Source organism: Carassius carassius, chromosome 21 (genome assembly GCF_963082965.1).
Source record: "Carassius carassius chromosome 21, fCarCar2.1, whole genome shotgun sequence".
Classification (NCBI taxonomy): domain Eukaryota; kingdom Metazoa; phylum Chordata; class Actinopteri; order Cypriniformes; family Cyprinidae; genus Carassius; species Carassius carassius.
Window position 1 is genome coordinate 163,087 of NC_081775.1, and position 14,165 is coordinate 177,251.

The 14,165-nt window shown below is 42.1% G+C and overlaps 1 protein-coding gene across 1 annotated transcript in view; it reads left to right on the forward strand.

Annotated features, from left to right (window-relative positions):
* LOC132097324 (uncharacterized) overlaps positions 1-14,165 on the forward strand; it is a 115,568-nt gene that overhangs the window by 56,759 nt on the left and 44,644 nt on the right. Inside the window, exon 4 of the mRNA XM_059502950.1 lies at positions 10,491-10,537. Coding sequence (XP_059358933.1) covers positions 10,491-10,537 — 47 coding nt within the window. The remainder of the gene's footprint in view (positions 1-10,490; positions 10,538-14,165) is intronic.

Below are 14,165 nucleotides of genomic sequence, written 5' to 3' on the forward strand. Positions count from 1 at the left end.
ATAAACAGACATGCTCATGCTCATGCTCATGCTGGGGAGAAGTAGAGGCAAAGAGGTCTTCATCCTCAATATCAAATATCTGTGGAGATATTTGTAAAGGTATGTGTAGCAGAGGACATAGATATTAGCTCATCCTGAAGGGTCGAGACCATTCCAGAAGAGGTCTTTGCAGTGGGGGAGGTTGGTCAAGTCAAGTCGTCACCTTTATTTATATAGCACTTAAACAAAATTCATTGCATCAAAGCAACTGAAAAACATTCATTAGAAAAACAGTGTGTCAATAATGCAAAATGACAGTTTAAGGCAGTTCATCATTGAATTCAGTGATGTCATCTCAGTTCAGTTTAAATAGTGTCTGTGCATTCATTTGCAATCAAGTCAACGATATCGCTGTAAATGAAGTGTCCCCAACAAAGCAAGCCAGAGGCGACAGCAGCAAGGAACCGAAACTCCTTCGGTGACAGAATGGAGAAAAAAACCTTGGAAGAAACCAGGCTCAGTTGGGGGGCCAGTTCTCCTCTGACCAGATGAAACCAGCAGTTCAATTCCAGGCTGCAGCAAAGTCAGATTGTGCAGAAGAATCATCTGTTTCCTGTGGTCTTGTCCTGGTGGTCGTCTGAGACGAGGTCTTTACAGGGGATCTGTATCTGGGGCTCTAGTTGTCCTGGTCTCCGCTGTCTTTCAGGGCTGTAGAGGTCCTTTCTAGGTGCTGATCCACCATCTGGTCTGGATATGTACTGGTAGAGCTGTAGTCAAGTCCTTTCTTTCCGAGTCAAAGTCAAGTCCAAGTCCAGGACTAGTCGAGATCGAGTCAAGACCGAGTCCAAAGAGGTTCGAGTCCAAGTCAAGTCCAAGTCCAAAAATTTCGAGTCCAAGTCAAGACCGAGTCCAAATGAGAAAAAAAAGATCCTCTTCAAGACCACATACTTAACTACTGATAATGCATTTGATGTGAAAGACAGCATATCTACTATTCTAAGAAAATACTTTTACATTATTATTTGTAATGATCAAAAAGCATGTTTAAAGTAATAACTCTGTAGGACAGGGGTCTCCAAACTAGATCCTGGAGGGCCAATTCCCTGAAAAGTTTAGCTCCAACTGGCCTTAACACACCTATCAGGGCCCAGTTCCCCAAAACGTTCTTATCGCTAAGTAGTTCTTAACCTATTCCTTAACCTCTCTCTTAACCTTATGCACGATCCCCGACACGTTCGTATGCTAAGTATATCTTCTGTAAGTCACACTTTCGTAAGGTTGGTCTGGACCCTTCGTAAGCTCTCTCTTAGCGTTGTTTGAGATCAAGACATAGTCGCCTCCACTGTGGAGCAGTCTTTAGAAATCAGCGCAGCGCAGTACAAGTCAAACAATGGTATGTTGACAATGTTGTGGCTCAACAATGATTTTATGTTATGGAAGTTTTAAGACACATAAAAAAATATGTTCGCAATGGATACAGGCCTATTTATTGACTTTATGTGGTATCAGAACTCATTTTGTGGTAATTAGCCTAGGCTATTTCGTAGTGTAATTAAAGCGAATTGGCAATCACTTTTGATAATTAAAATCTGGCAAACAATTTGGCTCTAAATGGCTAAGATCTATAAATGGGTAAGCATGGTGGTGTCCAGTAAGCGACCAACTATGGCAGCGATCCAACGTGTCCTTAATTGAATCAAAGACGGCGCCGGACGCCGTTTGGTCCATGTCCATTTTTTTTTATTCGGCAAACCTTAAGCCCTTTTGACATTTTGCCTGAAGCGGCTATATAAAAAAAAATTTGCCTCCAAGACAGCTCATTATGGAGCTGCTAGACCATCTCAGACCTGCGCTTGCCAGGCTAACGCGGCGGAATTTTGCTTTAAGCCCTGAAGTCCAGCTGCTTGCAGCACTACGTTTATTTATTTATTTATTTTTTGCTACAGAGAGCTTCATCGAGGTCGTGGGAGAGGGCTACAGCCAAATCAAGACCTCGAGGTGGAGGTGCGTCCACACTGTCACCAACGCCCTTCTGCGCCATGCCGGGGATTACATCCTGGTGGATGGCACACTCATCCCTATCGCCAATCCATCAGTGATTGATCAGGCTTACATATCGCGAAAGGGATACGCGGGCTTAAACATGCAGGTTGTAGTGGACCATAGGGGTGTGATCTCTGACCTGGTGGCAAGGTCCAGCAAAACTTCAAGTTCTTCTGACGAGAAGCTTGGTGCCCTTTTTTACGTTGCTTCCCCAGCATATTCTGTATCTAACGCTCTCTATCTCTGTTCATTGTAGATAGGTTGCTTTTTATTGAAATCATTAACCAATGGCAATCAATACCGCATTAAACAGAAGTTACTGCAGCTGCTTGCCAATCAATTCTGATTGTAAAGTACCTTACCATTAATATAAAAGTGTATTACATAATTTTTAAAAGTCGTTAAACCCATGTCAAGAAGCGCACAAGTGGCACAACGGGATAAGGAGGGTGGATGATTACCCGGTTCGTCTAACCGTCACAACATATCATGTGAACATATTACTGACCATTTGATAATTTAATTTATAGTCTATATTTTACTGATAACTTAAACTATATTAAAATAAATGTTACCGGAATAATATGAGGAATGTTTCATTTGCATAGAACGTGTTCCACTTCGCATGAAGTGGAAAATCGATTCCTGAGCAATCGATGCCAACTAATTCAGCACCCTCACTCGGGACAGTGCTCTTGTAACATCGGACGTAAGAGGCAGTGTGTTAAGAAGCTTCCTAAGGGACACTTCGAGGAACACACTTAGGAACATAAACAACTTTGGTAAGATATCTCTTTCAAGGTCTTCTTAGCGCGCAAAGAGTGAGCGTTATCGGGGAACCGGGCCCTGGAAGATTCTAGTGTGTCTAGTAAGAGCTTGATTAGCTGGTTCAAATAAATACAGCTAAATTTTGTCATACTGTACTAGGGCTTGTATAGACTAGTCGGAGCTGTCGGAAACAATCGACTACTCCAGCATGCATTAACCATAATACATACAAAGTGATTGCAAGTACGACATGAATTTTAGGATTACAATATTCTGTGGAGCTGTTACTTTCTATGACCTTATCTATGTTGAATATAAAAATAAAATGTTTAATGTTATAATTAGGGTTGTGCCTGAAGCAGAATACCTTATTCGGAATGGCACGGATGATGACTTTAAAAACGAATAACGGACAAAGAATAATTCTGCCTGAGTACTCAGCTGAAGCTGGCACAGTCTGGTGTTTGCTAGATAACAGTTGAGCCAGGGACTCGGCGCAATATTATATACAGACCTCTAAAGTCATGAGTGTGAAGTGAATGAATGTAAGCTTTAAGAGTGAAAAGAGCACAATTCAAACACTGCATTGCTGTTGCCTCTCCGTGTATCTCTCAGAAATCAGAGCTTTGCAAGAGTAATTTCACCAATAATAATACATCATACAAGTTATATTATTTGTAAATATTTAAAAGGCAATTATTTAAACCTTAGGCTACGATATGATACGAATGAATGAATAAGCACAGTGTGCTCACCATACAAACAGCCACGTTGCCTGTCTCAGTCTCTCAAAGATCAAACCAGTTCTCTCTCAAGAGTAGGCTAATAATCAGCTTAGGTACGGATACATTTTCTACTTGTCCTACATGTTTGCATCTTTACCTTTCGCTGGTTTGCGCGGCATGCACACATTTGTTTAGTGAAGTTCACTAAGCATTATAGACTCGTTTAAAGAGTTCTGCGTAATGAAAATGTGCATATTGAATGGATTCAGTTGTGTTCAAATGATCACTAAACGTTTGCCATGACATATCTTTGCTTGCATGATAAATATTATTTTAGAAATGAACAATTATTTTAGTTTAACACAACATACTTTTTCAGTGATAGCTACGAGGAAAAAAAAGATAAAAAGTCATAACGGTCTTATCAAGTAACTGTACGACGTTGTATCCAAATGCGAAACATATTGTGATTGTTATAGATACAAATACTGGCTGTTACATGAAAATTTAAATATGTATAAAATGTACATATGTAATTGTTGCATAAGGCTATACATTAATAAGCATTTATTGATAAAAAACTATTAAATGTTTTTTCATTTTTAATAGCATCACCACGAGTAGTCGAGTAACTCAAATATTTTTTTAATAAAAAAAATCGACTAGTAGAAATCATTAGTCTTGCAACCCCTATACTGTACAACATTAATTAGTATTTCATTATTGTAAATGATAAGTTTAAGGCTATCTAGGTGTAGACATAAACCACAATCTAACAGGTAGAAAATTAAGTTAGAAACATCTAAAATTTTCAGAACAGCAAGTGCACCACTGGTCATGCACATCCTTTCCTGTAACAAATCTGAAAGCTAAGCCAAGATGGAGAAACAGCTGATCATAGCTGTACCAGGGTAGCCATTATTAAATGAATTTACTAGCAGAGGTTCTGCAAGGGATTTTAAGTGCTGGAAATTCATTTATTCTTTGCCGAAACTTCTGCGTCTTCATTTAGAGCAGGCCATGGTTGCCTAGCAGCAGCAGACGCCACTGGAGAGCAAGCGTAGAGCAGGCTAAAGAGTGCTTTGGAAAAAAGGAGAAAGTGGCGCGCCTAGCGTTTTCCACACGTTTTCAGTCGCAACATCATGCAAATGTGGTTTTGTTTTGAAAGAGAATTATTGTTATTATTATTATTTATTTTTATTTTTTTTGCTGGACTCGGTCGAGACCAACGAGAACATTTGGCGAGTCCAATGGCCGAGACAAGTCCGAGTGCAAACGCAACGAGTCTGAGACAAGTCCAAGACAATAGAAAAATGTCTCGAGACCGGACTCGAGTACTACAGTCCTATGTACTGGATCCGGGTGACTGCAGTGACCCTCTGATCTGGATACAGACTGGATCTGTCACGATCGTATAAAGGACAGGAAGCAAGTTGCAAGAAAACAGTCTTTATTGAGACGTAAGGTCAGGCTGGGTTGGTGATGGGTGGCGCAGGAACCTCGATGGCAGCACAGACCGGAGAGAAGGTGATAGAGTGCACAGGTGAGTGATGATGAGGGATCCGTGAGATGATGGTGTAATCCACAATGACCGAACAGGAACAAGACACAAGGAGTAATGCTGAGTAGATGGGACACAGACAAGAATCACGGAGGACCTCAAACAACGAATGATAAACAAGAGACGAAAGACAGGGCATTAAATAGGCTGATGTAATGAGCTGCGGTAACACCCACATGAAACAATCAACATGACGTAACATGAGACGAGCAGGAAACAGTGCATTCATGAACCTTGACAGGATCTGGTGGCTACGGTGACCTCGGAACAAGAGAGAAACAGACAAATATTAGCGTAGATGCCATTCTTCTAATGATGTAGCAAGTACATAGGTTGTTATGGGAAGTGTTTCCGGTTCCGGTTTACCTAATTAATGCAGCCTAAAAATCCTTTAACGGATTTGGATAATAAAAGCATATTAGTATGTTATGTGTATGCCAGGTTAAAGAGATGGGTCTTTAATCTAGATTTAAACTGCAAGAGTGTGTCTGCCTCCCGAACAATGTTAGGTAGGTTATTCCAGAGTTTGGGCGCCAAATAGGAAAAGGATCTGCCGCCTGCAGTTGATTTTGATATTCTAGGTATTATCAAATTGCCTGAGTTTTGAGAACGTAGCGGACGTAGAGGATTATAATGTAAAAGGAGCTCATTCAAATACTGAGGTGCTAAACCATTCAGGGCTTTATAAGTAATAAGCAATATTTTAAAATCTATGCGATGCACTGCCCAAGATGGCCGCCGGCCCACCGCCACTGCCCAAGATGGCCACTGGTCCAGAGACAAGGCACAAGATGGCCGCTTATCCAGCGCCTCTACACAAAATGACAGCCACAGATGACCCTCCAAAGTCGAGTCAGGTTCTCGTTGACCCTACAGAGTCGAGTCAGGTTCCCGTTGACCCTTCAGAGTCGAGTCAGGTTCCCGTTGACCCTCCTGAGTCGACTCAAGTTCCCGTTGACCTTCCAGAGTCGAGTCAGGTTTCCGTTGACCCTCCGGAGTCGAGTCAGGTTCCCGTTGACCTTTCAGAGTCGAGCCAGGTTCCCGTTGACACTCCAGAGTCGAGTCAGGTTCCCGTTGAACCTTCAGAGTCAGGTCAGGTCACCGTTGATACTCCAGAGTCAGGTCAGGTCACCGTTGATACTCCAGAGTCAGGTCAAGTCACCGTTGATACTCCAGTGTCAGGTCAAGTCACCGTTGACACTCCAGAATCAGGTCAAGTCACCATTGACACTCCAGAGTAAGGTCAAGTCACCGTTGATACTCCAGAGTCAGGTCAAGTCACCAGTGTTCTTCATGGGCAAAGTCAAGTCACCATTGATCTTCATGAGCAGAGTCAAGTCACCATTGAACTTCATGAACAAATGCAAGTCACCATTGATCTTCATGAGCAGAGTCAAGTCACCAATGATCTTCATGAGCAGAGTCAAGTCACCATTGATCTTCCTGAATCCAGGCTAAACTCTGCGAAACTACCAGAGCCTCTCCACGTCTCTGCGGAACTACCAGAGTCTCTCCACATCTCTGCTGAACTACTAGAGCCTCTCCACGTCTCGGCTGAACTACCAGAGCATCTCCTCATCTCTGCAGAACTTCCAGAGCTTCGTCACCTCTCAGCTGAACTCTCTGAGTGCTCGACTGATCCTGTCGTGGCCACGGAGGCCACCCTTAACTTGTTCATGTTCTCTGTTTCAGACTTGCCTAACCAGACTTGCTCTCCTGTGTCATCGATCCTACTGTGGTGGTCTTCTGCACCGCCCGGGTGGGCTTCTGTCTCGACTGCACGGATGTGGTGGTCTTCTGCGCCGCCCTGGTGGGCTTCTGTCTCGACCGCACAGCTTTGATGGTCTTCTGCGCCGCCCTGGTGGGCTTCTGTCTCGACCGCACGGATGTGGTGGTTTTCTGCGCCTCCTTGGTGGGCTTCTGTCTTGACCGCACGGATATGGTGGTCTTCTGCGCCGCCCTGTTGGGCTTCTGTCTCGACCGCATGGCTCCAGTTCCACCTTGCTCCTCTCTGGATTCCTGCCCTGTCGGTTCGGCTATGGGCCACCGAACTTTCTGTTCCTTCCTGGACTTGTGTTTTGTTGTTGTTTTGTTTTACAGTAGTTTTTTTTTTAGTTTTCTCTCTGTCTCCCTCTATGGACCTGGTCCTCCGTCACTCCCCCAGATCCTCCGCCGGTCCACCTCCCTACTGGTCTCCTTGTTTTTGTTTTATGCTCTTCTTCTCTTTGTTTCCCTCTATGGACCTGGCCCTCCGTCCCTCCCCCTGATCCTCTGCCGGTCTACCTCCCTCCTGGGCTCCTTGTTTTGTTTTTTTTTGCACTTCTTGACTCTGTTTCCCCTATTACCTGGCCTCCGTCTCTCCCCCTGGTCCTCCGCCGCTCCACCTCTCTCCTGGTCTCTGTGTTCCTTGGTCTCTTCTTGTGTTCGGGTGGAGCATCTGGTAGCTGCTCCATGGAGGAGGGGGTAATGTCACGCTGTCTTGTCTCTGTTTCCCTGAGTCTCCACTAGTGGTCTCACTTCCCCATAGGCACCTCACCGTAGGCACTACAATTCCCACAAAGCCTTGTCCCTTCATCACAGTAATTGCACTCCTGTTAATTGCACTCAGGTGTCGTCACTTGATAGTCATTTCCTTGCCTATATTAACCGGTCTTTTTCTGTTTGTTTTCATGGAGTCCTTTCTTTCCGTCACCCAGTTTCCTCGTCTTCCGAGTTTCCTCATCTTCCGAGTTTCTGATTCCCGTTCCTGTTCCTTCCCTGTTTGTTTGTTGTTTGGATGGATTTATGGGTTTGACCCCTGCTTGTTGGATTCTGATTTGGATTACCTATTAAAAACCACACTGCGTTTGGATCTCTCGTCTCTTGTGGTTCCCTGTGTTCCGATCGTAACACTAACAAACACACTTGCACCGGGTGTATGAAAGGGCCCTAGGACTCAGTTGTTTAAAAAATAAAATGACATGAAATTATATGTATAGGCAAAAACAATGGGATTTTTTTTTCAATCACCAATAACATTTGGGATTTCAGGATACTTTTTAACCAAAATGTGTACAAAGATGATTCTTAACTATGTTGTGAAAGATATAATGGAATGAATTGATACACCATTTTACTTAATACAATATGTTGGGTAAAATGGGCATAAATTAATATTCCAATTCAATGCAATTTATCTATACACTGTATCTAATTTGCATATTAATATGTTCTTGGAGCAACATTTAATGAAAAAAAGTGTAATAATTGGAGTAATAATTGGCAACATTTTAAAGGGTTAGTTCACCCAATAATCAAAATTACGTAATTAATAACTCACCCTCATGTCGTTCCAAACCAGTGAGACCTCCGTTTATCTTCGGAACATAGTTTAAGATATTTTAGATTTAGTCCGAGAGCTCTCAGTCCCTCCATTGAAACTGTGTGTACGGTATACTGTCCATGTCCAGAAAGGTAAGAAAAACTTCATCAAAGTAGTCCATGTGACATCAGAGTGACCCTAGAATTCTTAGAATTAGAATTAGATTAGAATTCTTTGAAGCATTGAAAATACATTTTGGTCCAAAAATAGCAAAAACTACGACTTTATTCAGCATTGTCTTCTCTTCCGTGTCTGTTGTGAGAGAGTTCAAAACAAAGCAGTTTGTGATATCCGGTTCGCGAATGAATCATTCGATGTAACCGGATCTTTTTGAACCAGTTCAACAAATCGAACTGAATCGTTTTAAACGGTTCGCGTCTCCAATACGCATTAATCCACAAATGACATGAGCTGTTAAGTTTTTTAATGTGGCTGACACTCCCTCTGAGTTAAAACAAACCAATATCCCGGATTAATTCATTTACTCAAACAGTACACTGACTGAACTGCTGTGAAGAGAGAACTGAAGATAAACACCGAGCCGAGCCAGATAATGAATGAAACATAGACTCGTTCACGAGTGTATATTACAAATTGTAAAAAGGGGCATAATATGTGTCTCCTTTAATATTTATATTTATATTAATAATAATAATAATAATCCCAGTGCAGCTGCACTGCCTGCACTGTCTGTAGTTACACCATTGGTCAGGGCATCTTTCAGCTATGAGTGAAATGCGAGGCGGCAGTCTGAAGTTTGCACTTCCCTCGAACAGCAGCACATCATTGGCTCAGATTTCAGTGACACGTGAGAATAAACACTATTTCAGTAAAAAGTGATTACAGAGAATGGTTAAATACACTTAAATTAAAATGCTAATTTTGAATGTTACATTTTTATGTCTAAAATGCTTGTTAAACGAGTTTAAAGGTATGTTATATTGTAAATTATGCTGTATTCACCCAATTAAATTCAGTTGTGTTTAAACATGTTCTTGCTTAATAAGAAATGTTCATATTCTGATTATTGCTGTTGTCTCTAGTAATTCTGTTTTATTTATTTATTTATTCATTTTATTTCCAGTTCATTTTAAGCCAGCAATATAATATTTTTTTAAACAACAGTTGACTAACCCAGCATGTGTTCTGCCTACTGTTTACCAAGCGCTGGGTTGACAAATAATAATTAGATAGTGATAGCTGATAAAGAATCCAGGGTAAAGCTAGTCTGTGAATATATATATATATATATATATATATATATATATATATATATATATAATAATAATAATTATTAATAATAATAATTAATAATAAATTACATTTATATAGCGCTTTTCTAGGCACTCAAAGCGCTTTACATTGTGAGGGGGTATCTCCTCATCCACCACCAATGTGCAGCATCCACCTGGATGATGCGACGGCAGCCATATTGCGCCAGAACGCCCACCACACACCAGCTATATATATATATATATATATATATATATATATATATATATGAAATACAACATATAATGTATACAAAAAAATGTATATATTGCCTATAAATTTCAGTTTTGCTCTGCTGCATTAAAAGGAAATATTTAAATTACAATTCTACAATTAAAATTCTTTTAAAAATAAAAATAATTAATGTGCATGCAGACATGCATGTGTCTGTGTGTGTGTTTTTTTTTTTTAGTTGGCTAAAAATCAGATGTGGCGTGTTAAGAAGATTTTCCTCCCCCTCCATCTCACGGTTATGTGCTTGGTGACTCACTGCTTGTGTACGTGTTGCTTAAAAGTGAGATATAATGAGAGAAAATGTGTGTGTGTGTGTGTGTGTGTGATTGTCAGAGAGCTGAAGATGCTCTTGTATGTATGTGAGAGTAGAGAGAGTGAGAGAGATTAGTCATATTTATATGGATTTAAGCATCCAGGCCCACCATCAGAAAATAAAACAACCTATGTTGTGAGGTAAATTTTCCAAATGACGCTACACAGATTTTCTTACAAGAACCTCTCTCCCTTTTTTCCCCCCTCTTTTCACCTTGCCCTTACTTTTTTATAGACATTTCTCGGCCATCCTCTGGAAACAGATCATCACTGTCATCCACAGTAAGAGACTAGAAACTCATTGCTTTGTATCATAATGATCATTCTCAAATTAATGTTTTTGGGTCAGTAATAATTTGAACTCTGTATTAACAAAATATGTGATATATGTTTGTGGGTTGAATATGACTGACTGAGCAGAATGCAACAAAAAAGTGCTGATACTTAGTCTAATAGCAATAGGAAATTGTTTTTTATCATGCTTCTCCACGTGTTTGCATATACAATAGGAACAGAAACACATTACATAACATGAGTCTTAAAAAACAAATACTCAAGCAATAATCAAAAATGTAAATCAATAAATAATTCACTCAACCCATTCAATCATAAACACTGATTCATTCTGGATTGAAATACTACTACTGTGGGATATTCTGAAATGTCCAAAGGATGATTTTGCTGTTGTCAGGAATAGATGACAGGAAGCAAAATGCAAGTAACAATTTATTGACAGAAATAATATTTAAGGCTTCAGCTGACGATAATCAATGATAAATGAAAGGCAGGATGAATTCTCCTGTACGCTGGAGGAAGATTAAGGCGGACTGCCTCCGGACTAATGATCTTCGTGACAGTGAATGGGCCAATGAATTTGGGAGCAAGCTTATTGGAAATGTTCTTGGTAGAAAGCCACACTTTTTGACCAACGACGTATACGGGAGGCGTAGACCGGTTGTTATCGGCTTTAGCCTTGCTGCACGCCCCCACTTGGAGTAGAGTCTCGCGGGCTCTAGTTCATGTGCGGTGACACCTCTGGACAAAGGCGTGAACAGAGGGGACCGCGACTTCAGATTCCAGACTGGGAAAAATTGGTGGCTGGTATCCTAAACTACACTCCAACAGAGATAGGCCCATCGATTACACTGGTAACATATTGTGGGCATAACTCCACCATTGACAGTTGTTGGCTCCATGAGGAAGGATTCTTGGAGACCAAACATTGCAACACCCTTTCCAAATCTTGGTTGGCTCTCTCGGTTTGACCATTGCTCTGGGGATGAAACCCTGAGGACAGACTGACAGTCGATCCCAGCAATCTACAAAATTCTTGGACAAACTTGGACACAAACTGGGGTCCCCTGTCAGAAATCACGTCTGTTGGGAGGCCATGTAAGTGAAAGACGTGATCTACGATGGTCAATGCTGTCTCCTTGGCTGAGGGTAATTTGTGCAAGGGAATAAAGTGGGCCGGCTTCGAGAACCGGTCAAAACTACCCTGTTGCCCTGGGAGGGTGGTAAAATTTTTTGCACAATATGGGACCAGGGTCTTGAAGGGACCAGCAGCGGTGGAAGTAACCCATCTGGGGGTCAATTGGAAGTCTTACCAGTTGCACAAACTGAGCAAGCCAAAACAAAACTGTGACCGTCGCGAGTGATAACTGGCCACCAGAATCGTTGCTTGACCAAAAACTTAGTACGATTAACTCCTGGATGACAAGCCACATTGGAACAATGCCCCCACTGAATGACATCGGACCGTAATCCCTCCGACACAAATAACTGATTTGGTGGGCAACCGGGCGGAGGCATTAAACCTTCTAAGGCTGTCTTGACCTTCGATTCGACCTCCCATGTGAGTGTGGAGACCACTAATGTCTCGGGTAAAATACACTCGGGACTAGACGGGCGTTCAGAATGATAAAAAATGTGTGATAAAGAATCGGGTTTGATGTTTTGGAACCCGTAAAATCAAGTAAAATCAAAACAACCAAAAAAAAGTGCCCACTGAGCCTGCCTGGAGTTCAATCCTTTGGCAGTTCTAATGTATTCTAGATTCTTTTGAACATACTATAAAAGGTACCCCCGAGCCTTCTAACCAGTGGCGGCATTCCTCCAATGCTAACTTGATTGCCAACAACTCTCTGTTACCAATGTCATAATTACGTTCGGCAGGGGTTAACCGATGGGACAAATACGCGCCAGGGTGCATATTGTCGTCTATGGGAGAACGTTGGGATAGCACTGCAACTACCCCCACCTCAGATGCATCGACCTCCCCCACAAACTGACGTGATGGATCAGGGGTAATTAAGATGGGGGCTGAAACAAAACAACCTTTCAGTTTGGCAAACACAGCTTCGGCTGTGTTTTAGTCCTTCATCATGGACAGCAGGCCAAATTAGTTTACCCTCATTCCACTGAAAAGTATAATAACATATAAACTATTGTGAGACAATGACTTACTGTTCTTGCCTGTTGAAAATTATAAAATCTGTCTTGAGTATGTAAAGTCAGTAAACAACTTTAAAAGTGACTGCAATTGTAAGAGCATTACCGAGCATTATGTTGCATGCATGCCATGTCGTAATTACCGTGTGACGTTCAACTCAGTGCTGTTCACGTCCTCGGACTGGAGATAATTTATAGCGATATAAGGAATATAAGGATGTAAGGAACCAGCATGAAAGAATGTTACTGGCAGCTGTAAAACACAATACAAGTAACGGTTGCTATGCAAATGCTTTATTATTACTCTTTATAATTATTTCTTTAGGTTGTTATTACATGGCTATCCTAGATATCTTACTCTGTGCTGCATGTAATTCAATTAAGTTCACACTACTTTTGTATGAAAACATCTAAATTGGCAAAAGTCAATTACACAAATTTTACACAAAAATATTCTGAAGTAAATGCTTATTTACTTATTTTACTACTGGAAGCGGCAATATTTTTCTCTGGTTCCAGCTCACACGGTACAAGCTGTAGCTCTCAGAAATCAAGTTGTAATTATGGGTTCTACGAGGACGTGGACGCTTTTTGCAAGTTGGTATGTGTTACGGATCACTTGGGAAGCTGAGGAGTAACAGAATTAAGATGTTTATTATACACAGACACAAGCAGAGGAGCAGGTAGTGATGAGTGACAATGAGGATGGATCCGTGAAGGTAGGGTGAAGACTTCTTGGAGGGACGGTGAGCCACACACACGCACACTTGGGGAACTGGGTCTTCGGAGAGAATCGCTGGAGAGAGTAGAAGAGGAGTTGGTCCTTATAGTAAGCATTAAGGAATGATCTTGTCGCGAACGTGACCGGACAATGTTTGAGTGCGTGTGTGTGGCTTTTATGGTGCTGCGGTGATAGGCTGGTGATGAGGATCAGATGGATGTGATTTAGAACTCCGGTGGGGGTGCATTGTGATTGTGTGGAGGTGGAACCTGGCGTGTTTGTAACAGTACCCCCCTCCCCACGGCCCGCTCCTGAGGGCCGGGGACCCCGATGACGTGGTGGGCGTCCTCTTCCACTGGGAGCTGGTCAGTTGAAATGATTGGAGTTGAAGGTATCGAGTAAGGTGGGATCCAGGATGTTGTTGCATGGGACCCAGGAATGTTCCTCTGGACCGTAACCTTCCCAGTCCACTAGGTATTCCAGCTGCCCACCACGCCGCCGGGAGTCCAGGATGTCCTTGACTGTGTAGGCCACGCCGTCATCTAGGAGGAGAGGAGGGGGGGCTTCGGCTTCGCCAGATTCTGTGGAGGGAGAGACAGAAGGATGGTGAGGTTTAAGGAGTGACACATGGAATGTGGGGTGAATCCGGTACTCAGGGGGAAGCTGGAGTTTGTAAGTGACCGGATTGATCTGCTGGGTGATGGTGAATGGGCCAATGAATCTGGGACTGAGCTTGTG